At 42.0% G+C, this 27821-nt stretch overlaps 1 protein-coding gene across 1 annotated transcript in view; it reads left to right on the top strand.

The window, feature by feature from the left end:
* The first annotated feature begins 3265 nt into the window (after window positions 1-3265).
* Window positions 3266-27821, top strand: part of LOC131037995 (pentatricopeptide repeat-containing protein At5g04810, chloroplastic) — a 208176-nt gene continuing 183620 nt past the window's right edge. Inside the window, exon 1 of the mRNA XM_057970262.2 lies at window positions 3266-4360. Within this exon, the coding sequence (XP_057826245.2) occupies window positions 3509-4360 (852 nt within the window). The 5' untranslated portion in view covers window positions 3266-3508. The remainder of the gene's footprint in view (window positions 4361-27821) is intronic.

The raw sequence follows: 27821 nt of genomic DNA, 5'->3' as shown, positions 1-27821 counted from the left end.
AAATATTTTAAGTCAACTCATAATGTTCGATAGAAAGGAAGAAAAAAATTTGAATTAGAATTGTTAAAAAAATTATACTAAAAAATCATTCTTATTATTTTGAAATTGAATTAAAAGAATCTTGAATAATATTTTAAATATGAACAATAAATAAAAAATAAAAATGAATAAATAATAAAAAATAAAAAATAAAAAATACATATAAATAAATAAAAAATAAAATAAAAAAATGAAAGAATAATTAGATTGTACACAAAAGTATACTACTCATTAATATATTATTATAATATAAAATATTCTACCAAAATATACCCAAAACTAAATGAAACAATATGCACATTCAACTATTACAATCAAGGATTGATTAAACTGATTCCTAAGGGAAAAAATGAGAACAACATTTCAGGGTGGAGACCTATCATGCTTCTCAATACCTCTTATAAAATTTTAGCCAAAGCCATTTCTAAAAGAATCAAACACACAGTACAAGAGATTGTACGATCGAAACAAAGTGGTTTTATAGGAGGAAGATTTATACTAGACAATCTAGTATTGGCTTGGGATTCAGGGGAATGGGTACAACAAACTGGTTAAGATTGCCTCCTCATCAAATTGGATTTTGACAAAGTATATAATAGGATTAGGTGGTAGTTCATTTTGAAATGCTTAAATGGTTAGGCTTTGGCCCCAAGCTCATCTCTCACATTAAGCTACTATTTGTTGATGCTAATGCTTGCCTAGCAATAAATGGGTCAATGACTCAAATTTTTCCTCTTCAAAGATCTATAAGGCAAGACTGCCCCCTGGCTCCCTTGCTCTATGTTCTTACTGCTAATGCTCTTGGCTACCTTTTAAATCGGGCTAAACAACAAAAGCTCATCCATGGTATTTCTCTTCCTAGAGGTGAAGTTGCTCTTAATTCCTACTTTGCTAATGACAACCTCTTATTTATTTAGAATTCTCAAGAAGAGCTCAACAACACACTTGAAATCTTGGACTTGTATTGTTCGGCTTCAGGCTCCCAATTATTTCTTAACAAAATTGAATTTTGGATGACTTTAGCTGATCTACCACCTCATTGGATCCCTCCACAGTGGAAATACAACAGTCTCGGTGTTATTTCCAGATATATGGGCATCCCCTTTGGGATAGTAGTCTCATTATCTGATATGTGGAAATGGTTACATGTATAAAATAAAAAGAGAGCTTGATCTTTGGTCTCACAAACTACTTTATATGGCTGGGCGCATTCAAATTGCGAATAAAATCCTTATTGCTAGCCATATTTACATTTCATCATGTTGGCTCCCTTCCAAAAGTAGTTATAGTCAACTTACACAACTCATTAGAGGGTTCATATGGGGAAAATGGAATAACAAAAAAGGTCATCCGGTTGCATCATGGATACATTGTATTCAACCTAAGAGCAAAGGGGGCTTAGGTGTGATTGATCCCCTTACTCAAGGGGTTTCCCTTATTTCCAAATGGATCACTTGAATTCTTCATGAAACAACTCCATTGAAGTCACTTATTAGATACATAATTGCTACAACTACAACCAATAATGCATGGAAATAAGTTGGGTGGAACAATAAAATCTTAATGGCAATTTTTTTTAAACCTCAAGCTTGTAGACAATTTCTAAGCATATGGAAAGCTTGGCAGCAAGTGTCTCACTTTCTTGAATGGAATGACCAAGATCTTAGCCATGGGATGAGTTTCTCTTCCTCATTTATTTGGTGGAATCGATAAATCTGCTTACATGATCATCCCCTTGCTATCAATTCCCATTTGCATGGTAAGAGCTTATTCAAAAAGAGTATCACTATCTTCAAAGAAATGTGGGATTTCTCTTCCTCAACGTGGAAAAATGACATGCAACTTAAGCATGAATTCAAGCTGTCCAATGCTTTGATCAACAACATTCACAAAATCCAAGAGGTTGTTCCCCTAAGTCTTTAGCTAAAACTTTCTACTCCCATTTCTTGTAATTTTTTTAAAGACTGGAGGTGGTTTCCAGGTTATAATATTAAAAAATTTCCTCTTAAGCTAATTTACTACAAACTTCTGCCTTCGATCCAAATTCAACCACGGTTAAACTTGAAATGGGGAGTGAACTGGTCTAAGTCCAAGTGGTTCAGTTTAAGCCTTACAATTTGGAAATCTAAAGCAGAAGCTAAAGTCCAATTTCTTGCTTGGAAAATACTTCACTATAAAATTTCTATAGGGGAACGCCTCTCCTTTCTACCTATACAATCTACCAGGTGTCTGTTTTGCCATAAGTTGGAATCCATTAAACATGCACAATAAATTTGGCAAAAAGTTCAGTCTTATATTCTTAATATATTTAACAAAAAATTAAATTGGAAACTAGTTTTGTTAGGGTTGCATTGCTCATGGAATATTGTTTCAGAATCTTTTAAAAAAAAAAAATGTCAGGTAAACTTTTTAACGTGACCAACGACGCTGGCATTGCACGCCCTCCGGCTCCATGTGAAACACTTTTGACCCAGAGCTATGAACCGGTGAGGCCACAATAGGGGGACCTCATCCCACACTTCACTTGTTCAAACCCGCGAGCACAACGACCCAACAAAGACACAAGGCCTGCAAGCACAATGGCCCAACAGGGGTTTGAACCTTGGTGGCCACTTCACCAACGAAGTGTTTTAACTGCGACACTACATGTCCGAAGACAATATTGTTTCAGAATCTTATCATCAATGTAGTTTGCTATATATTTAGTTGCTTTGTTGTAAAGCTATTTTCTCTCATGTTTTCCCTCCTATAAAAGTATTCATGCATGGTCTCTTCTCCAATAATATTTTGCAACAATCCTCTCTCGCTACAACTTTAAAAAAGCAACTAAGCTGCAATACGGAAGTCAAATTACAGCTATATAAGTCTCAATTGATAGGTGTTGCTCAAGACTACAATAGATCTCTACGCACAACTATGAACATCATTTCAGAGAAACATGTGCTTGACATTCTTGAAGAAAACTGATAAGCTTTATTGTATTTTGCAACTGTTTTTAGTAATACACAAGTTGTAACGTAATTTGGTAATGTAGTCTATCCTATGCTTTTGATTTATATCCTAAAGATCTTTATATTGGACTTATTTTTTTTCCAATTAATAGATGCATTTTTCAATTAAAAAAAACAAAAAAACAAACTATTACAATTGGGTACAGAAGTAGATCGACATGGATTCCGCACGTAGATGAGAATCCTTAAAACAAAATTTAAAAAAAAATCTAAAATCTAATAGAAGCTTTGTATTGCGTTCATCATTTCCTTATCTGATAAGAGAAGGTTTCACGGAGACTGCTTGCAGTTCTAATTATTTGCTGCAGCCGATATGTCTCATGGCAATTACACCATACCTTGTCCATGGTCTTGAATTTTGTAGAAATATTTCTGTTTCAACTCTACATACGACTGTTTGACGCTTGAAATGCGTCAAATCTTAGGACTAGAGCAAATCATTTTCTTTTGGCAACGCAATGAAGTGTTGCTGCACAATCCGCTCATTCTCGGTCTCGTCGCTTCCTCCCAACAAGCCTTCTGCATCCTCAAATTCTCCACAGAAACAGAAACAGGCAATGTCTGTTCGCCGTCCTGGTCTTCCTACTCTCGAACGTGCCCAGTCCAGCAAACCAGAGGAGGGTCTCGAACCCGCGACCCAGTTAAACCCCTTGCGAGGTTTTACAAAGCCTCAGAAAGAAGACACTATCAAAGCTGCAGACCCACCACCCGCTCAGCCTCATTTGAACAAGCTCTGGCTATCTAGCAAGCTCTTTCCGCAGCCACAAGTGGAAGTTCAACCCACAGAAAATGAATCACCTGACGCTTCCGAGTCGAATGCAGACAGCGCAGAATCTACATCTGATGACGAATTTCTAACAACTCCGCCACTACGTGAAAAAGGAAAAATCTTTGTCGGGAATTTGCCGTTTTGGATTAAGAAGAACGAGATTGCAGAGTTTTTCCGTCAATTCGGTCCCGTCAAGAACGTGATTCTCATAAGAGGGCATGATGACCTGGAGAGGAATGCGGGATATTGCTTTGTTATCTATGGTGGGCTTAAGGCCGACGATTGTGCTGCCGAGGCTGTGGAATTGGATGGGGTGGAGTTTCATGGAAACTGTTTGACTGTGAAGCTGGATGACGGCAGAAGGCTGAGGGCTGTGGCAGAGAGGAGAGGCAAATGGGTAAAGGGGGGTATTGAAGACAGAGAATTTCGCTCAAACTGGCATGAAGAAAGAGAAGCTGCTTCCCAAGAATTTAAAAGGATTCTCGAAACGCAGCCGGAAAATTGGCAGAATGTCTTAAATGCCTTCCTCAGAATTAAAAAGGTACGGCTTCACTTTTTTCTTTTGTCAAATCTATGATATTGTTTTTTTCTTTTCTGATTGGAGATGCGAACTTAAGCTTGTAAAGATTCTCACGTGGTGATCCCAGACGCACACGATTCGGAATTTAATCACCACGGAAGCCAAAATATTTAAGTTTTCTTTATCTTTAATTTATGATCCAAATGACTAGAAAAATAATCAGTCTTGAGAAAGAAGCAAAATCGACCAATACTTAAGCTCCTTTTGATGTTTGAGACGGTTGTAACACTTGTGGTGACTAAAGACTTAGCGATTAAAATCATTTGATTTGATTTCAGTTTACCAGTGCAAAGAGTGATGCAATTTGGAATTTCCATAGCAAATTGTCTCCACTGTCAACGCACCTAAGTGCCAAACACAGAGGTGCCAGAATAATGTTTTCTGGAGCCAGAAAGCTTTTCAGTATTACTGTTACACAAGTAACAGTGCCAGAAACTTCGTTTGGTGCAGAAACAAGAAACCCTAGAAGTAAGAAACCTGAACCAAGGCTTGCTCTTCAAATTTCCTGCACCTATATGGGTTTCGCATTGTGAATGGACCATTTCTTGTTGTCAATGAATTTTGTAAATGTTTCTTTTGTTTTTGAGGCTTCCAAGTTTTCCTCTATATTTGCATGTAGCTAATTCACGCTTTGGCTTGCTGAGAGACATCACCAAACCCAATTCACGTGACTTCTATGATGTTTGAACCATTAGCAATGTGCATGTTTGATAAATCGCTAAAAACATTGTGAATTTCCAATATGTAAGCAACGTTACAAGGGTTGATGCGGGCGTGCAGCACTTGGTGCAAACTCCCAAAACTTGTTTCTTATGTCTGCAGGGGTAAGCAAGCGGCGGACCCTAACAAATAGAGCGTGTAGGTTAATATTAAAATATGAAAACATCAAATTTTGAAAGCTGAAACTAGTGTATATAATGCTCTCATAAACAAAATTATGCATATTTCTCATTTATTTTAGCAGAAAACTCCTGAACAGAAGGCTTTTCTAACTAGATTTTCAGTCTTCTTAATCTGCATTAATGTGGAGAAGATCTCTCTCTCTCTCACACTCACATCTTCTAACTAGATTTCCAGTCTTCTTAATCTGCATTAATATGGAGAAGATCACATACACACACACCAGTCTTCTTAATCTCCATTAATATGGAGAAGATCTCTCTCTCTCTCTCTCTCTCACACACACACACACACACACACACAACATTCCGGTCTTCTTAATCTGCTTTAATATGGAGAAGATCTCTCTCACACACACACATTCCGGTCTTCTTAATCTGCATTAATATGGAGAAGATCACACACACACATGATATTGTAATCCACTGTTTTTAGATATTTCACTTAGATCGACAACAGTTGCATCACGCTAATGCTAATATAACTTAGAGCTCAAAGAATCAAATTTTCATTTTTGCACTCAAAACCAGTCATCTGGATGCAGTGACATCAACCTGATCAAATGTCGCAACCTGACCTGGCCTGTGAGAAGATTACACCGAAATCCTATATCTTCTTTGTTTTGTTTTGAATAGCCATGTTAACTCATTGCAATGTATATTTATATTTGTGTTTCCTAGGATATGAATTCATTAGCTAGGAAGACATAATTCAAATTGCTAAGAAAGGGTAACGTCATAGTCATCTCAACTAAAAGAATCATTTGTCCATACCAACTTAAATACATCTCATGAGGAAAATCATAATCATTTTGTAAATTAACTGAATTCAACTCAAAAACAGATATTTCTGATAAGTTATTTACATTTTCAGGTTACAGCAGTACATAATTTGTTTAAGTTTCATATCAGCTCAAGCCTCAAAGCAATAAAGTTTATGACTGTACATCATAAATCTAATTGTCATAGCTGATCCAAGACAGGACTGCAATAGAAGTATGGAACAGCAGATATAAATGCTGATATATATCACAGATTTCGTGTCCATATGGGCGATTTCATTAAGCAAGTACCATATATGTCTTAGGTTAGTATCTCTCAATCTGATAATTACCAATCACAAAACCTGCAGATCAAACCATCATCAAATATGTAAAAATCAATCATAGTAATCTCATGAGAATGCATATAAATGGATATAACATCATTTATACCTCAAAATCAAAATATATGAATCTTATACATCTGCTGAGTATCTGCAAATGCCCAAAGGGGGGAGACAGCATCACGTGATTGCTTGATTCCAACCACAGAACTGTACAAGATCCTGCAAATGCCACCCAAAACACCCAAAATGGGTGGGGCTCTACTCTTCATGGGCTTGGTCATAGAAAAGAACCTCATAAGGAGGAGTGAAGTATCTAGTGTGGGTAACGATCTATTTGACCTCTATCAGTTTAGTTTAAATGTTAAATACCTTGGCCGAGGATTTGAGATGGGTGGCACAATACAACTATATCTCATCTCCAACTAGTGTAGTTGCCATGATACAAGTGTGATCATTTAATTATGGTTCAGACATAACTCTCCTGATCACCTAATGTACACTACAGCTGTAGTTGGTACACTACAACCATACACGGGATAGGGGCATGACTCGCTCACTATCTGGAAATATCAAAGATATATTAAACACTGGCCTACTTTTTTCCTATGCTTGACTCAACATGATTACATTGTATACATGGATGCGGGTTGTTGGAACACACGAAGAATGAGTGTTCCCATACGCTGTGCTCATCTTCACTGCCTTAAGAGAAATGGTATGTAGTGTTGGCGGTAATATTGTACGGGAATAAACACGGGAATAAACAGTAATTAATTAGGTAGTACTTTGTTAGTAATGTAACCGAGGGTTGGTAGTTACGGGTGTGATGGTTGTCCCTCGCACCCCCTCGGTACCTTTATATACCATGTAAGGTAACTTGTAAGGAACACGATTATGAATGGAAATAGAACCTTTTCTGTTTGCTTGATATTTATCATCTCGTATCTATGGCATTATTGTTTCTCATTAAGCATTCTGTTTGTATGTTTTAAATTGTTCACCCAGAGGGTAAACATTTGGCGCCGTTGCCAAATTGAACTTGGAATGACGGGAACCCACTACATGGCATGACGATAATGGGGCAACTAGTGAGTGAGGGAACCAGCAGCAATCCCGAGGAAGAGCCGACGAAGTTGTTCGAAGGAGAGGGAGCATTAACAAGGGATTTCACCTGCATTCTCTAGGCATCCATCGAAACTTACGTACGGAGGGAGGCCACGACCGAGGACGTCCCTGAGAGCGCAGTGTGGAGTGCCCTTTGCGTAAGTCCCGCCGTAAATCAGCTGATGAACAACTTGCCAAACTTGCTGGCACAAGCGTTCCTTGCTCTCCAAACTCGCTGGGAAGAAACCTACCACGAGACCCGTCGACAACAAATTTTGCAGCAATTTGAAGAAAGGACTCGCCGAGAGGAGGAGGAACGTGACGAAAGCCGTCGACAAACCTTCAACCCCACGGAAAGAGGGAATTGATGCTCGTGACGCTAAATAAGGATAGAAACCGTGTGCCAAGGGAGGAAGAAGATGCGCACGAGGCAGCAACAAGGATGCTGAGGTTAGAACAACAAGCAGAATGTTGACGACGATTGAAGAAACTTGCGGAAGAAAGCACAACTGACAATGATGGCTAGGGTGCTGAGGGCCAAGTTTCCGTACTAGTAGAAACCACTAGGAAATGGTTGGGGGACCTTTCCCTGGCATTGGAAGAGATTGGTGATGGGAGTACAGTAGAGCCGTACACACCATACAGAGGTGCCGAGACCAAGAGGGAAGAGGAGACAGAGGCGGAGGATATCGGTGCGACCGAAGGTGTCGGGAGGACACAAGGTCATGGTAGTAGAAGCAATCTGTTCGGTACAGGCTCATCACACCCTGGTAGTCAAAGCAACTTGGTGGGACCCAACGGACTAAATCTTTGCGGAGTACCTTCGGGAGGATCAGTGTCTGGAGGAGGAGTTCTTGGAGGGTCAAGTTCGAGTTCCGGAGGGCAGACTGGGCCGCCGCCAAGGAATGTGATGGCGAATCGGCAAAAATTGCCTAAGTTCACCGGAGACGATAAAGAAGACCTCGTACGGCATTGCCGTACATGTGAGACAATCTGGTCGGCCAATGGCGTGGCCAATAGGGCGGAATGGGTGGTGCAATTCCCCGCCACCCTACGAGGAGTAGCCATCGATTGGTACTCGGATTCTGATAAAACCAAGCTGACAACTTGGGATGAATTGCACAAAGCCTTTGAAACAGAGTTTCGACTCCTCAGAGACGATAATGAAATCGTGGCAGAAATCCTGAGCACCAAGCAAGGGAAAAATGAGACCATCCTATAATATAGCCGATGCCTGAAGGAATTGCTGGGAAGAATGGACAACCAGCCCGACGATGGATTGAAGAAAAGGTGGTTTGTGGAGGGTTCAAAGTCATCACTTAGAAGGAAAATGAAAATTGTACCCCCACATCCTATGAAGATGCCTATAACAAGGCAATGGACCTGGAAAGTGAAGGGAAGACATCCAGGAAAAAGAAAGACAGATCCTCTGGAGAGGAGGACTCCTCCGACGGAAGTAGCAGCGACGAGGGGTCGAGTAAAAAGGTGCAAGCCCTTCAGAAGGATATGCATCGCATGATGAAGGAATTCAAGAGCATGAAGGGAAGCACCAGCAAAAATGAGGAAGTGTGGTGCGCGAAATGTAAGGAGGAAGGTCATACAAAAGGCTCCTATCCAAAAAAGGCCTTCTGCGATATTTGCTAAGTGTTGGGACTCTCCACCAAAGAATGTCCCTACAACATGAAGACATGGGGAAACCAAGTGCTCTTCACCCAAGAGCAGCCGTTAGCGACAACAGGCACATCGCAGCCTCAAGCCAACACCACGACATCATCTGGCGGTTACAGAGGTAACCGAAGGGGAGGAAAAGGAACAATAATAATAGCAATAATCGAAGTCGAATGCAGTATGATGCCAAAGGATGGCCGATGATTCAGTGTCGGGCATGCAACCAGTGGGGACACTTTGCGTGAGATTGCCAGAAAGAGGAGACACTGCAGAACTTGTGCAGATGGTGTGGTCTCCTGGAGACCACGATGAGACAAATTGTCCCAAGCCAGGGGTTAATCTTCTCAATATTGAGAAGACTGGTGATAAAGAAGTACTGGCAATCATCCGTGCTCAGACCAAAAAAGCCACTTATCCCGACCCCCGTAAGGAGAAGGAGAGATTACGGGAGGCAAAAGCCAACATTGAGCGCGATGTGACGGCAGAACGATAGAACAATGTAGAGGTGGTGAGTACATCATCCCGTACTTAAGCTGAAAATAACATAATTGGGCAAGTCTTGCAGATGGAGGTGCCGATAAGGGTGAAGGACCTTCTAGACACAATGCCACAACTAAGAACTGCCATTTTCAGTTCCGTACAAACCACTGCACACGCACCTTCGGGTGTGACCCAAGCGGAAGTTCCGATCAGCCCCTCGGCTAACCCAATGTTGTTGGCCTTAAATAGTGGTCGACATCTTGCGGTAGTAGAAATGGGAATCCTCGGGGCTATCCTCAAGGACACCATCGTGGACGGAGGTTGGGGGGTGAATGTGCTGCTGGAGGATACATGGAAGAATCTCGGGAAGCCAACACTATGGCCACCCACATTCAACTTGGTGGGAGCAGACCAGCACGACATCAAGCCACTTGGCACCTTGATGGCCCAGCCGGTGACCATTGGCACACAACCCTTCCTACTGGATTTTGTGGTAATCCCACTTAAGAAGAAGGGGTATGACGCCATTTTAGGTAGAGGGTGGCTGGTTACAGCAAAAGTGAACCACAACTGGAAGAAGAACACCCTTTCCATGGAGAAAGGGGGGCAGAAGTACATCATTGACCTAAGAACCTAGGTTGTTGGCGAGGAGCTTGCATCATCCGACTCGGATTCAAAGGACTCAAACAGATGGGAGTGGGATTCCTATGAAGGCAAAGACGAGAGGGAACCAAACGATGAAGGAGTGCTTGAACTCGATGGTTGCTCAGAAGATGACATCTGCTCATTGAATGGACTCTTCCACTAGCAAATGGAAGATTATGAAGTGTTTCACCCTGCTTGTCACATGCTGCAAATTGAGGACGAGCCAGGCGAGAAGGAGTTGTTCCCGCCAAAATACAGGGAGTATAAGGAGGGAGATGCCAAAGTAAATGATGTTTTGGCGTATGAATCTTCAAAGGACAGATCAATGAGGTATGAAGACCCCACCGTGAAGGAGACAAACTTAGGAGACACTGCCACCCCTCGAAATATCTGGGTAGGAGATGATTGGAGCCCATTGCTGAAGGCCACAACATTCAGAATCTTCGTGGAATACAAGGACGTATTCGCTTGGTCCTACAAGGATCTGAAGTGGGTCTTGCCAGAATTGTGCATCCATGGGATGCCACTGGTCCTGAGAGCCCAACCGGTACGGAAGAGGCTGTATCGAATGAATAAGAACTATGCTGCCAAGGTGAACGAAGAGATTGAATGGATGCTGGAGGTTGGCATCATCTTTCGGGTGGAGACAAGTGAGTGGGTCTCGTCGATTGTGATCTCACTGAAGGAGGCCAACCAGATCCGCATCTGCGTGGATTTTCGGTGCCTCAACGCAGTCACCATCAAGGATCCGTTCCCTATACCTTTCACAGACATCATCCTGGAGGAGGTGGCTGGCCATGAAATGTACTCATTTCTGGACGGCTTTTCCGGATACAATCAAATTTTGATAGTTGAGGAGGACAAGTTGAAGACCACCTTTGTGGTGGAGGATAGAGTCTATGCGTACAACTGGATGCCGTTCGGGTTGTGCAATGCTCTCGCAACATTCCAGAGGATAGTCCTTAACATCTTCGATAAGATGTCTGTGGGAAATTTTAAAGCCTTTTTGGATGACTGGTTGATTTTCAGTAGCGAAGACGCTCACTTGGTGGTGTTGAGAGAGTGCATGGAGAGATGCTGAAGGGCCAGGCTCGCCTTGAATCCACGGAAATGCAGATTTATGGTACCACAAGGGAAGTTGTTGGGCCATATTGTTTGTAAAGCTGGACTGAAAACTGACTTGGATAAGGTACGGGCAATTGTAGAGATGGAGTCGCCCATTGATGTGACGGGAGTCAAGTCCTTGGGACATATAGGATACTACTAGAAGTTCATCAAGAACTTTGCCCAACTTTCATTCCCACTGGACAAACTGACAAGAAAGGGCGAATCGTACATATGGGAACAGGCACAAGGGGAAGCATTCGAGGAACTCAAGAGGAGAGTGGTGGCAACACCCATTTTGGCCTATCCAAACTGGGACCGAGAATTCCACGTACATGTGGATGCCTTGAACTATGCCATTGGGGATATGCTAGCACAAGAAGGGGGACATGGGTTGGATCATCCTATCTATTTTGCCATTCGGTTGATGTCGAAAGTCGAGAAGAACTACAGTACCACCGAGAGGGAAGCCCTCAGAATGGTCTATGTTGTACAAAAATTTCGGCACTACTTGCTGGCGACACCCTTCACTTTCTATGTGGATCACTAGGCGTTGATGTACCTGGTAAATAAACCCATTATCCAAGGCAGGATAAGCAGGTGGCTACTGCTCCTTCAGGAGTTCACTTTCACAATAATTGTACGGCCAAGCAAGAGCCATGTCATCGCTGATCAATTGTATCGGATTAGGTCGGGAGAGCCGCCAGAGGGGGTGAATGATGAATTTCCAGATGCTCACCTATTCAAGATTGCAGTATTGCCATCATGGTATACTGCCATCGGGGAATATCTCTCCACCTTCGTGTTCCCGCAAGGTATGCCACCAGGAGAATGAAGTAAACTCGTGTTGAGAAGCCGCACATTTTAGTTGATCAATGGATTGTTGTATAAAATGGGACCGGACCAGGTGTTGCGTTGGTGTGTGATGGAGGAAGAGGTGCCAAGCGTTCTAAGGGAGGCACATGAGGGGCCCACGGGAGGCCATATGGGACCGGACACTACGGCAAGAAAGGTACTGCTAGCGGGCCTATGGTGGCCCACATTGTATAATGATGCCAGAGAATGGGTAGTAGGTTGTGATACATGCTAGAGAGCGGGGAAGCCGCTAAAGAGGGATTTCATGCCCCTCAACCCTACGCATGCTCAGGAACTATTCGAGTGCTGGGGGTTGGATTTTATTAGGCCACTCAAGGCCAGCCATGCCAGGAGGTGCCGCTACATTGTGGTAGCCATAGTATATTTAACCAAATGGGTTGAAGCGCGGGCCCTGCTTGATAACTCGACGGTAAGTACAACAAGATTCATTTATGAGCAGATCATTACACGGTATGGTATCCCTATACAGTTGACCAGCGACAGGGGTGGACATTTTGTGAACCATGTCATCAAGCTCCTCACTACTGAATTCAAAATTTTTCATTCATTGTCCAGCCCCTATTACCCGGGAGCCAATGGGCAGGCGGAGGCTACCAAGAAGATTCTCGTGGGAGTGATCTACAAGTTTTGCGGTGTCGAGGGAGAAGACTGGGAAGAAAAATTACCTTCAGTCTTATGGGCCTACCGCACAACCTACAAGGTGACCACCGACCAGACCCCATTCCAATTGATGTACAGACAGGAAGGTGTTGTGCCAGCGGAATTCATGGTGCCAAGCCTTCGCATTACAATCGAGAACAAACTGGGGGACATGGAGAGCCTGAGGGAGAGGCTGTATGTCTTGAACAAGTTGGATGAGAAAAGAATGATGCCCAGTGGACTACCGAGGCAACCCAACAAAGGAGGAAGCTGTGGCACGATAAGCACTTAAAACAAATGAGGTTTGCTCCAGGACAACTGGTACTGAAATATAATGGGCGTAATGAGATTAAATCAGGCAAATTCAAGGTAAGATGGTTAGGACCATATAAAGTCCGAGAGGTGGTGGAGAATGGGGTAGTGAAGTTGTGGACATTGGATGGATGGGAGGTTGCAGGCAGCATCAATGGGTTGAAATTAAAACCATATCATGGGCAGAGGCGATTGACCGACCCTGAATCCTCCCGAAGACGTACTTAGAATGAAAAAAAAAAAGACGAAATGAAATACCTTACGGTATATATATTTACTGTACGGTGAAAAGTAAAACAGAAGAAAGCATCGTACACTATAAACCGTACAACAATCGTACGATGAAGGGAAGGACAACCGTACGATGCATATGGTATTTGCTCCTCGTACGACCGACATACATGATTCGAAAGGCACCGTACGACAACCGAAATAAAACGTATTGAAAAGCAATTCCGTACGGTCTATGTACGGTCGACGAGGTAGGTATTCACACAACAAAATACCGTACGGTCATTCCAGGTATTGTATGGTAAAATATTGTACGATCATTGCATGTAGTACAGTAAAAATACCGTACAGTCATTGCAGGTACTCTTGAACGGTGGAGAAAGATTGTATTGTTGCCGCAAAAGCATTATCGTACGGTAGAGGGTCACGGTACAACGGAAAAATAAAATCGGCAAATCGAGGGGTAGCATCCGAAGGAAGGGTCCCATGTTTGGAGGAGAATAAGCACGTGCAGAATTTTGTTACCCTAACCCTATTTTTTAATATTAAAAGGGCACAAAAGACAAAAGCAAAATCATTTAATGGACCCCAGCGGTGGAATGAATTGGCAAAAACAGTTGTGGCAGCTACCTGCTACAGTGTTGTCAACCTCTGCGAACAAGAAAGCTGTTCGGATTCTGCCTTTAGGTGTGAAAGCCAGGGGCGGCATGGCTGACAACAACAAAAGCAAAGGTAAAAAGGTGCACCCCAAAGTGCAGCAGCAAATAGTTGGGAAGAATGATGTGACCATGGACACCATTACCTTCGAGGGTTTGAGTGGAGCAGATTGTAGGAAATGGTGGAACGAGACCCCGCATGATGATCCTATGAAGGCACAACTATGACATGCACAGGTACAGTGGGCCATCTAGATGCCCATCTTTTGCATTAAGGATTTTGAGGTTGTGTTGCGGGCCATGATTGGTGCCTATGACCCACACAGGCGGCAGTCAGTATTTGATTACGAGCACCACTAGGTTACTGTGTCCTTCCCTTCCACAGAATTTACGAGAGTTTTGGTATTCCAGGAGCGCAGGGAAAGAAAGTGGACAAGGGGCATAAAATATCCCCAGATTTAAAAGATAAATTTCTCAAGTTGATGTGTCGCGACGACCTCACACAAGTTGAACTGGATAGTCTCCAGCATGCTAGCAAAGGAAGAGGTCTGAAGAAGTTGTTCCTGAGAGGGGATATGGGGGTACCTTCTGGATATTTTGAAGAGTCGCTTGATGGGAGCAAGTAGGGCTTCAGACATTGCCATGGTGTAGGTGGTGTTGGTGAATGGCATCCACAATGGCGTGGTATACGACTGGGCATTAGTATTGGCGGATAGGATGGAGGAATTTATGACCCTCCAACACAAAACCTTCTACATGCCCTACCATGTGATTGGACTCTTCCTGGATGTGGTACGCCTTCAGGTTTCACTAGACACACAACACTTGGCACCACAAGGCCATGTACACTCGGGGCAGCTGCCTATATTTTATTGGGCTCACTTGGATATCATGGCACCTAGTGGAGATACACAATCAGGCAAGAAACGGAAGCGATGGGTGGTGGTGTCTAAGTCGGAGACAGAGTTGGAGTTCGAGACTAGTGACTCGAGTGAGGAGGCCAGTGCAGAGGAGGACTCCGGTGATACATCACAAGCCACTGAGAGTAGTTTCAGAATGGTGGGTAGAGGCAGATAACAGGTGGAGGAGGAGACGGGGGCAACATCTTTTGCAGTTGCGCAGACAACCACACCTCCACCTCTCGTAGTTGTGCCAGCAGCAGTCACATAGCCCTCCCAGCAGACGACCTTAGCAAGTGCCACTTGGACTTTGCCTGGAGCGGCAGTATTGGCAGTGCCGGTTCCTGGTTTTGGGCAGGGTCAGGCACTAGTGATTATGGTTCCTCTACACGTGGCCGCGACATTGGTAGCCTTACCAGAGCCTTAGGTGGTCGACGACAGGAGTCCCACGGCAGCAGTAGAGGCTGGGGCTAGTGGCGGGACGGTTGGTAGGGAGGCTGCAGTACCAGCAGATTGTCCTGGAGAGAGTGGTACGCCTTCTTAGTGGGATATGAGTGCGTGGCTGAGTCGGTACAAAATGACACTAGTAGCACCAGTTGGAGCAGCGGTCCTCTCCCCACGACGTGAGCTGAGCCCTCACGAGATTGTGGACTTGGTTGGAGATAGTTCACCAGAGACTTCACGGATGGTACAGAGAGACCACTCACCCATTCGTGAATTGGTGATGAGTCCTAGGCAGGAGGAGTTGATCCAGAGCCCCCCTCATGACGAGCCACTGGAGAGCCCTCACGAGGATGCCTAGGAGCACGGTGTCCTAGCATCTTAGAGAGTGGAGGGTGACAGGGAATTGGAGCAGTCTCTTGTGGATATGGCTATCAGAGCCCAGCGGATGGTAGCCTCTGCAAGGTCTCAGGGAGATGCTCGGATTGATGAAGAGTTGGAGCAGCTACTGGGGTTTATGAAGGGCAGGTGCTCGACAAACTTTGTGCAGTGTTTTGAGTCTGGTGGATGGCCTACTACAGAGACTTTGCAGATGTTGGAGGATTGGGGCCTCCGCGAGCAGGTTGGCGAGACCAGCAAACACTCATTGTTGTGGAGGATAGAGCAAGTTTTCCGAGAGACATACTATGAGTTGCGGAGGACACAATATATTGTTGAGAGTACCGAGACCCAGCGCCAGGAGGCTGTGTTGGCACGGGAAGAGTTGGCTGCTCGACTCCAACAGATGGAGGAGTTGCACAGAGAGTGATTGGCTCAGGAGGAGGCCTCATGGGATGCAAAATGGGCTACCTTGGACACAGTGTTAGCTGAGGAAAAGTCGGCGAGGGATGCCTTGGGGGCACGGTTGGAGGAAGCCTGCGAGGATAGGGCTATGTTGGAGAGCCGCTTGGGTAGTGCCTTAGAGATGGTGGAGCAGAAAGATAAAGAGGTCTTGGAGGCGGCGATGATGGTGAAAACAACGATGGAGCACCAGATGGTTGCAGAGCGGGACCTTAAGCTGAGGACTGAGCAGGTCTATGAGTTACGGGCTCGCTTGACAGCCGCACCTCGTGCATCGACATCCTCCTCACCAGGGACGCTTCCTCCACCCCATTCTCAGTCTTGAATTCTATGTTGTTAATCATCCCATTTTGTTTTTTCAATCGTCAAGAGACGACCTTGTTTTTGGGGGGGATGATGTTGGCGGTAGTATTGTACAGGAATAAACAGTAATTAATTAGGTAGTACTTCGTTAGTAATGTAACCGAGGGTTGGTAGTTATGGGTGCGACGGTTGTCCCTCGCACCCCCTCGGTACCTTTATATACCATGTAAGGTAACTTGTAAGGAACACGATTATGAATGGAAATAGTATCTTTTCTGTTTGCTTGATATTATCATCTCGTATCTATGGCATTATTGTTTCATGTTAAGCATTCTGTCTGTATGTTTTAAACTGTTCACCTAGAGGGTAAACATGTAGTAATAGCAAATCAGACATGTATCATTGATCGATTGAGTTCAAGATGATAAATTTGACGTATGACTAAACAAGTTTACTCTCTCTTTTGAGAAGTTGATGAAAATCATACCTTTATCATAAGTCTGTCATATGTTGAATGGAAATAGTATCTCTTTTGTTTGCTTGATATTATCATCTTGTATCTATGGCATTATTGTTTCTCGTTAAGCATTCCGTCTGTATGTTTTAAACTGTTCACCTAGAGAGTAAACATGTAGTAATTGCAAATCAGACATATATCTGTGATGTCCCCTTCTAGTTGACATCTGTTAGCTGAGTAGATTAGCCTATCACTGACCCTCGTAGGCTGATGAGGTTGGGTAGAGGGTCCTCCAGAGTTTGATTCACCATCTTCAGAGCGAGCACTCCAGGTCTAGTTTTCGTTTGAGGTCTCCAAGACTTCGTTTGAGATACTTTCTATTTTTAGCAGTCCTGCTATTTATAGCCAGTAGGTTGGGCAAGGACAAATTATGGTTTAGCAATCTCCAGTTCACATGGCAGGCATTTCTGATGAATACTTAGAGAGATATTAATATTTAATTATTTTAATTAAATATTAAATGGCGAACTTTAATGTTTTAATGTTTTAAAAGTCACTTTAAGTTATAACTTAAGTGAGGGTCTATTTCTCATCAGATGGGGCCAGTTTTATATTAAATGGATTTATTTTTTGACACTTCAATAGTCAAAAATAAATAATAAAAGTTAAAACATTATTAAAGGCCAAATTGCACCTTTCCTGGGAATCGTGCCAACCCTAAATGGAGATGATTAAAGAAGATTTTAGGTCTTCTTTCATTATGCTGAGTTTTGGATAATTTGCTTTGGAGCTCTGAGAGGAGTTTTGCCTAGGGTTTTAGCAGAAGATTCTTTTGCCATGATCAGAGGTATCGGTACAGGAAAACGTGGGATTCTTGTGCAACAGCATCAGAGGTTGTGAAATATCAGCTGATCTTGCTCTTTCAGTTGGTTTTATCCAGAAACCAAGATTGGACAGATTGGAAAGGGGTTTATTAATTTTTATGTAAAAGATTGATTGCAGCCGTAGAGTCAGAACTGTGATAGATGGGGGTTTTGTGCATGTACAACTTGCTGGTCTGCCGTACCTTTCTTCCTTGAAAGGGTATGATTTTTGCTGAGGAGTCGTCCAAAAATTCCGAAACAAATGCCAGAAGGGACGCCTTGCCAATGTCTTCCCATCGGGCTAACATGCGAGTATTTCGGGTCAGTTTAAAATAAATTGCAGTTTGCTGTCATAAAATCTGTGTATGACCAGCAATAGGAAAATAAGGGTTTTAACAGAATATAATGGTATTTATCAGTTCTTCTCTAGCTTGTTGTTATTTTTTATTTAAGTATTAATAAATGATGAATGGATATAATGAGGGTGTGATCAATGTTGTTGAATATAAATTGATTTCCAGCAAATACCATTAGTTGCTTTTTGTGCTTAAGATTGTCAAAATTCTATTTGCTGTCATTATTTGCAAAGAACATACTTGAAACGCAACAGGTTCAACAAAACGTTAGTTGTCTCAGTTGAGGGCCTTTTGAGGTTCTTACAGTGGTATCAGAGCTAAATCCTGCCATCCTAAGGGTTTAGCAATTACATGCAGTCGCAGGAAACGGGTTCACACAGGTATTACACACGCAGTAGAGCCTTTCGTGAAGGAGAACAGAGTCTTAACAGGCAGTCAGATACCATGGGTGAAAGGCATACAGGCAGCCCAACCAGAAGTCACAGAGTTGAGGATGAGGAGACGAGAATTTTTTAGGACTATGGCTACGGGGCAGCAGCAGGTTGCTCAGGCTTTACAGGCACTCACCACCATGATGGAGCGTATGAATCCTCCAAACCGAAACAATCAAGAACCAGAGGACAATAGGAGTGTAGCCAATATTCCTAGACCTCACAGGGTAGCTACACGTACAGTTGATAGGCCTTCAAGGCCTAATTTCTTGGTAGAAGAACCTGAGGATGTTGCCAGAGCTGAGGCAGAGCCTGTCTTTGTTGATAATGTTATGACGGTACATGATGAGTGGAGTCTTCTTCCACCTGATGTGAGGCAGAATCTGAATTTCGATCAGTTCATGAGGCAAAAACGGGAGGTAGAGAGAAACAGGCAAGAGAGGAGGCCTCGTTTCCAACATAGAGATCTTGAGTTTGCCACAAGCAAGCTCACTCTACCTTATTATGATGGCAGCGGTGTAGTTACAGCTAGATCTTGGATCCATAAACTGGATACATACTTCACACTGAGACCCATGATTGAAAGGGATGCAATTAAGTTTGCAACCTTACACTTGGACGGTATTGCACATGAGTGGTGGCATAATGGACTCGTCACTCTCCAACATGATGAGATTACCACCTACTAGGAGTTCGCTGATTTGTTAGTAGAGAGGTTTGATAAGAAAGACCCCAAGACATACTTCCGGGAGTTAGCACAGCTGAAACAAACAGGGAACTTGGAGGTGTATGTTTCCGAGTTTTTGAAGCTGTCATGCATGGTGAATAACATGTCAAATCAGCGATTAGTAGTTTTGTTTATAGAGGGACTCATGGAGCCTTTGAGAGGTTGGGTAAAGGCATTTGATCCCCCAACACTTCTACTCGCCATTAAAAAGGCACGGAGTATGGATGTGACAGCCACTCAAAATAAATTTGGGACAAAAGGGTCAACATCTTTCAAAGATAATAGGAATTTCAGCAAAGGGAAAGAAAAATCAGACTTTAGAAATGATTACAAGCCAAAGCCAGCAGCCCCTCCCTTAGATCGGGAGACACTTAACGATCTAAGGCAAAAGAAACTCTGTTTTTATTGCAAAGGTCCATATGATGCCAACCATGACTGTCCTTTGAGGCCTAAGGGCAGGGCAAACAGAGTAATGTGGGCATATTATGAAGATTCTGAATCTGATCATGAAGGTCAGCCTGCTGGTTATGAGAATTTAGAGGCTGAAGATGACACACAGGGTCCTCCGAGACTTGACAAAATGGATGCAGAAGGTGATGAGCACCTTAAGGAGGCACTTCTCACGAGTATTCAGCAGGAAGGGTCATTTAGAATGAGAGGAGTACTTGCTGGTCATAAAGTTATTACACTGTTGGATACCAGAGCCACACATAACTTTATTGATGCCAGGTTGGTGGAGAAGAGAGGCATCCAAACAAAGGAGTTTGAGGGCATTCGTGTGAGGGTGGCAGATGGTTACAATTTAAAGTGTAATAGGATGATTACACAACTCCCATTACGTGTGAACAATTATGAATTCAAGACTGATTTCTATGTGGTTCAGATGGGAGACACAGATTTGGTCCTTGGTATGAAGTGGTTGCATGAACTAGGCAAGTTTACACTTGACTTGCAGGAGATGGAGATGTCTTTCACCATTGACGAGAAAACACATGTGCTGAAAGCGATTAAGGACAGCAATTTCAGAATGATTACACTTAGGCGGATGGAGAGGCTTGTACACCATGATCAGACTGAGTGGGCAACAGAGTGTATGATCTTGCCCATACAACAGGATGCTCAAAAAGTTGAATATCATCCTGACATTCAGATACTAAGAACCAAACATAGCAAGGTTTTCAGTGACATACCATCAGGGAGGCCACCAGATAGGGGTTTTGAGCACATCATTGAGCTAGAGGAGGGAGCGAAGCCAGTGATGATTACTCCTTATAGACATCCGAAGCGCTTGAAAGATGAAATAGAGAAAACCATACAGGAGCTTCTGGCCATGGGACATATTCGGCCTAGTAAGTCCCCCTTTGCTTCTTCAATTGTTTTGGTGAAGAAGAAGGATGGCACTTTGCGGATGTGTATTGATTACAGGGTCCTTAATAAGCGGACAATCAAAAACAGATATCCCATTCCGCGTATTGATGAGCTCATAGATGAATTACATGGGGCCTGTTATTTTTCAAAGATTGATTTGAGATCAGGCTATCACGAGATCAGTGTTCGTGAGTAGGATATTGAGAAGATTGCTTTTCGTTGTCATTATGGACATTTTGAGTTTGTGGTTATGCCATTTGGGCTAACCAATGCTCCTGCTACTTTCCAGTCCACAATGAACAAAGTCTTCAGACATCAGCTGAGGAAATCAGTATTGGTGTTCTTTGATGATATACTGGTTTACAGTCGTACTTGGGAGGAGCACCTCAGTCACTTAGATACAGTTCTGAGCATTCTGAGCAGGGAGTCCTTGTATGCCAAGGAATCCAAATGTGACCTTGGAATGACTGAGTTATTGTACTTGGGCCATATTATCAGTGCAGAGGGAGTGCAGATGGATCTCGAGAAGATCTGTGCTATTGTAGATTGGCCTACTCCAGTGAACCTCACTCAGTTGCGTGGGTTCTTGGGCCTATGTGGTTTCTACGGCCGTTTTGTTAACGGTTATTCGCGCCATGCGACACCTTTGACAGATTTGATGAAAAAGGGTGCCTTCTTATGGACTCCTGAGGCCCAGGAGTGTTTTGAGAGGTTCAAGGAGCTCATGACTTCATGTCCAGTACTTGCTACACCTGACTTCTCGAAGTCATTTGAGTTACAATGTGATGCCTCTGGTGAGGGCATTGGGGTGGTGCTTATGCAGGACAAGCACCCTATTGCTTATGAAAGTAGGAAACTCCGTGGACCTGAGAGAATTTACAGCATTTATGATAAGGAAATGTTGGCCATAATGCATGCACGGACTTACTAGTCCCCCGTGCCGTTTCAAACTGGAAAGGTCCGATCCTTCGTAGGGAGGTTGAAGAAGCTGGTTCAAATGCCTTTTGAGTCCGGTGTTTGTCCCTACACAACCCTAGTCGGTCACACCCCATAGGCAGCTCCTAACTAGTATGATCTTTGAGTGGGTTGCATAACTGGACCAAAAGAACTGACTGATGTATATTTATTGTAGTGTCACCTTGGCTAAAGGTTTTACATGTTTGCAACACATTGATGCGTGTAGTCACTGATCAACACCCTACTTGGTTGAATAAAAAACAAGAGGTAGAACTCCAAATCATCAATATTGTCTCTTATGCTACCTGCAAACTGACTCTATTGAGTCTTACTAGGCTTACACATATGTTTCTGACTTAGAAAAAAACAAACTTGTAGTAATAAGCACCACTAGCTATTTAATCCTACTTTAAGAAACACTTTTAATTTATTTTTATCTTCTTTGTTTATGATACCTTCTGGTTCCATACTTGAGCTCATGAGCTAGTTAACCTGCTCTCTCATGTTCTCAGGTATGGTAACTCAGTTTTACCATTACTATATTATCTTACAATTGTTAATTGCACCAAGACTATCCCTCAGGTTTGGAAATTTGCTAATTGTAGAAAACACAAAAGTTCTGCGCGTATCCTTTCTAGGAATACATAGCAATATTCTAATTTCTAACTTTTAATTCCATGTTTGGTTCTACTAACCATCTCAAATGTTTATGCTAGATTCTAACTGAGTCTATGCTTTCAAGTCTAGTTTGGCTAGCCACTTTGGCTTCCTGTAGCTTATCATTACAACAATGTTGCTTGTAATTTTTGTTTCAATCCTAGGTTAGTTCTGAGTTTAAAAATGTATTCAATACCACTATACAGTATCATAACATGGCTTTTGTCATTATTTACATACACTTAAGCACACTTAAAGGATTAGGTACACAACCAATAGTTCCAAAGGTACTTCTACCTTAACATTCATAGTTCATTCTCTTCATAAACTCGGCTACAACTTGAACTCTTTAGGACTTAGCTCATGGATGACCACTCATCTTTCAACTTGGTAACTGTTGTGAGGTATTCACACATCGCCCCATTGCAAATGGGGACCCCCACTTTTTTGTTTGTTTTCTAGGATAGTAGTAGAGTCCTTAGCTATTAACCTTTGCATTGGAGAGGTATAGATGGTCAAGAAGCTAGGAGTCACGTAAATGACCCTTGTTATGAGTGGTGAAATGAAGTAGTGAATGAATGGAGGGACCCTTTATATCAAGCATAGTCAACAATTCCAGTATCTCCTTCGTCACCTGAGCAACTCCAATGTATTTCAGTGAGGGATGACTCCTAGAGGCAAAATTTGACCAAGTATATAAAAACTTCAAGTGCTCTTCTCTCAGAGCGAATTTCACTCTTATTGCCTCAGGTTGAAGGTGAAATCATATCAAGGTGAGTTTTGAGGTCTTTTAGTACATAGGAGCATAAACTAAAGTATAAAGTGATAAGGTTCAACGCAAAAGTGTATTTTCAAGCTACTTCAAGCGCTCAAGGTTGAGGGTAAAAAACTTCAAGCGCTCCTCTTGAGGAGCGAAATTCACTTCGAATGCCCTATGTTGAGAGCAAAATTGTTCCTAGAATGCACCATGAGCTTAGTTTCAACAAACTTGAATGGATTGAATGAAAGAGAATGAGCAAGAAAACACTAAGTGTCAAGTTTCAATCCACTTCAGGTGCATGAGCTTTGGACTTCACTTCATGTGCATCCACTTTGGAGCGGACTTCACTTCATGTGCATCAACTTTGGAGCGAACTTCATGTGCACCCCTTGTGGAGCGAACTTCGTGTGCTCAAGTCTCAGAGGGAAATTCCTCCTAAGACCTCATGTTGAGCATGCTATGATGCATTAGAGTTGAGAAAATGAGTGTAAGTGAGCGAAGGAAAGTTTAGATGTTAATTTGAAAGGAACTTCAAGTGCTCATCTTGAGGAGCGAATTTCACTTAATTTGCTCTTTGATAGGAGTGAATTTTCCTTTGAGGCCTTCTATGAGGTGAGTTTGACATGTTTTCATGAAGGAGTGTTTAGAAAACCCAAGGTTTGAGTCGATAGAACAAAGTAAGATGATTAAGAGCAAGTTCATTTTTGATTTGAAATTCACTTCAAGTGCCTAGCCTTAGGAGCGAACTTCAAGTGCATGGGTCATGGAGCGAACTTAACTTCATGTGCTCCTAATTGAGAGTGAATTTCCCTCATTTGCCCAAGATAGGATGCAAAACTACTTATAAAATCATTGCCTTGAGATACTTAGAAAAGAATAATTTTGAGTTAAGGAAAGGCAAGTTTTGAAGGTCATTTCATGTGCATCCAAGTTGGAGCGAACTTCATATGCATCCACCTTGGAGCGAATTTCCTCTAGAGGCCTTCCCTAAGGACAGTTTGTCATGTTTGCATCAATAAATGGTGGAAAGACTCAATGTTAGAACCCATAGAATGAAGGGAAATGAGTGAAAGCAAGCTCAAAGACAAGTTTGAGGGTACCTTCAAGTGCACCAAGATTAGAGCGAACTTCATGTGCATGCGATTCAGAGCGAACTTCATGTGCGCCATTCCTAGACCGAACTTCAAGTGCTCCACTTTAGGAGCAAAATTGAGCCCTCTTCCAAGTTAATTTGATGCCTCCACCTGCATGAGGGATAAAGTATTCTAACCTGAAGTGATGAAGGGCAGAATTGGACTAGGTTTGAGACAACTTCTATTGTCCACCCTTAGGAGCGAAATCCTCTTATCAAGCTTGCAAACCACATGAAATCAGAAATTATATCAAATTAGGAAGTTATATAGAAGATATATATCATGTGTGTTTGATGCTCATTTGTTTGTTTTGCAGGAGATGAAGAAAACCATGTTGGAGGAGGATCAAAACAAGTGTTGGAAGGAAGAAATTTCAATGTCAAGGTCAAGAGGATGTCCTCAAAGGGTAAACTTCATCAGCAAATACAAAAACATCAAGGATGATGATTGCAAAGCAAAAGGAGGAAGATTGTAAGATCTACACCACCATGCAAAGGAGAAAACTTCATTTACAAGCACAAGAATGCCCAAGAAGAATTTCAACTCTCACCACATCATGGAGACATGAAGAGATCAAAAGGAGTGCGAAGGAGAAGTTATACAATCACCCCAAGGCAAGCAAGCGAGGATGGAGGAAGGACTCAGCTACATCAATGCTTACCATCACCACTACTTTGAGTGAGCTTGAAAGGTTGAGTATCAAGAGATATCTCTAAACATCCCTTCATGGTGATGAATCAAGTCTACAAGACCAAGTTGAAGATGGCGTCCCAATCACCACTAACCAATCAGAGGAGTTCCACATCAGCATGTCTAGATGCAATGTACCTGATTCGTCCATGGTGGCACAAACTCCGAGACACCTACCCCTATTATCTATTGGTCGAATATTCTAGAGATGACGTGTCAAAATGATGTAATTATTTCATTGGCCAGAATTGAGTTTGTTGTAACAAACCCTAATTAGGGTTTTCATTGTAAAATCTCAGCCATTGATTTCAAATTGATCCGAGCCATTGAATTGTATTGAGAGAATCATAAAAGGCTCAGGCTCTTCATTTGTAAAGAATTAATGGAAGAATAGATGGTTTTAGAAGAATAGAATATAGAATAGTTCAATAGCAGATAGCAATTAGAGTAGAAGTTAGATTAGGAGAAGGCAAAGATTGTTGCCAAACCTTGTTGTAAAGAACAATTGATTTCATTGAAGTTATGGTGAATTTGATTTGTCACTTCAGCAATTTGCATGGTCTTTACTTCTCAATTTACTTTCATGTTGATTAGATTGAGTGGAAGAACTTGCTGAATGCATTTGTGTGGAATCCGTTTAGTCCATATCACTAGCCTCTTGCTGATTGTAAGTGTGCCTTGTGTGGTCAATTGGAATGATATGAGCTTAACTTCAAATTGTTATACATCCATTGTTTATGCATTAACTTGAATGGTAATCAATGCCTGATGGTAATGATTTGAATATCTTTGAATTATCCCTTAGAAGATTGCATTGAGCTTGTGTTAAATTGTTCAGTTTGATGGTGAGACCTCGCCTAGTAGGATTCCATCGAATCATTCACTCATTCTCTTGCATTCATAGGACTAGAACAGACTCTCTAAACCCTATACCTTTTGCTCTTTCTTTATTTTCCCAGTTAATAGTTAGGATCTAAGTTCCAACAATTCAAGCATTCAACAATTCAATGTAAGTCCCCCTTGTGTTTCCAGCATAATCACATCAAACCATTGAGCTTATCCACACGTTGTGATCCGACATACAAGAACCTTGGAGTTGCCTAAGTGATTTTTTAGCCAATCTTCAGCATTTGAGTAACTTTGTTCAAGAGAGGATAAGATACTTTTGGGTATTTTGTTCTGTGTTCGCATGTGCATAAAAAACACATCAACAGTAACCAATTACAACTTACAACACATATGAATCAAGTATAAGCAAATAGTTCTCTATTGAGTGTTACAGCTTGTTCATCTTGGTTGGATTATCTGCCTCTTCTTGAGGTTTGAAGACCTTTGTTCCTTTAATTAGTGTGAAGTATACAGCTTGCTGTTTATTATGGTAAAAGGTGTAATCTCCCTGGTTCACTACATTTGTCTAGTCTTGTGTTAATTACCTAGGCATGAAAGAGATTGGTTAGGCAACTTACTGTTAACTCTCATATCCGTGCTACCTGTAACATGCACTATGTATATACATGCTAACACTGCTCTATATGTTTATATGTATGCAAATCTGCATTTATGGATAATGACGAGTTAGTGTATTGCCTATGTAACCATCTTCATACTAGGTAATATTCATTCTTCTCTTACAGGAGGTAAAATTACTCACATAGGCTCGATTAATAACACAGAGCATTTCTAAAGGCAGCCTTTACCTCATTATTGGTGAAGCCGTTTTGATTTAGCATTCTTATTTGAGCTCAAGTAAAACCCCTTAAGCTTTCACTAAATTGATTGTATGAACATAGCACTATAAATTTGAGGCATCACTTGTGGCCTATGGCATTTTATTTATCATGCAATTACATCATTTGCAAATTCTTACAGTTCATACCTATGTTAGTGTAGGTTTTTTTATTTTCCTTATGTTAGGGGGTATTTATTTTTCCTACACATATATTATTAAGCTTGCTTAGGTTATTAGGTGTGGTTAATATGAGGACACGTGGCGGAATACATTAGCTACATGTGTAACTCTCCACCTCACATGGGTAGTTGAGTTACACACCCTCTTTTGGCTTGTTGTGCCATCTCTCATAACCACTATTTTGTCATTTCCTAAGTGGGTTATGGGGTAGTTGGGTTTCTCACCCTCTTTTGGCCTTATGTGCCACCTCTTATAACTCCTTTTTTGTTTTCATGTAAGGAGGTTATGCCACATATTTTGACATTTACCAAGTAGGTAAAACCTCCCACTTTTTATGGAGGTGGGAGTTAATGCACCTCTTGGTTGTATATGCTATTATTTTTCTATATAATAAGCAATATACTCTCACCTTCACTAGTTAAGTGATAGCTCGATGAGAGTCTTCTCTAATTTCTTTTCTTTATCTCTATTTTTCTCTCATATCAGATTTATCTTCATTCAGCTATTTTGATCTTCGATCATCCGTTGCTTGGAGTTGCATGTGATCTATGACCGACATCAGATCCTGGCTCAATTCTTGCTTCTCACAGAATTTAACATGGTATCAGAGCCGTGTTGTCTGGTATAGCTCATTGCTTTTCTGATTTATTTGAGAGATTTGAGATTGTTAGATAGCTAATATTTTTCTTAAAAACCAAGTATGCTCTTCTCCTGCATTTTCGTGTGATCTGGAGAATCAGAACAGTTTAAAGGAAAATAAGCTTCTAGTTAAATCTGGTTTTATATATGTGTTCTTTGAGATCTGGGTGATTGCAGCATTTTTGGTAATATTGGAGGCTTCTTTAGCATTTCCAGAGTGTCCAGAAGGCTTGTGAAAATCATAAGTGACTTTTATTTCACCAAATTCAG

Source organism: Cryptomeria japonica, chromosome 6, assembly GCF_030272615.1.
Source record: "Cryptomeria japonica chromosome 6, Sugi_1.0, whole genome shotgun sequence".
NCBI lineage: Eukaryota > Viridiplantae > Streptophyta > Pinopsida > Cupressales > Cupressaceae > Cryptomeria > Cryptomeria japonica.
This window is presented reverse-complemented; position numbering and strand designations above follow the sequence as displayed.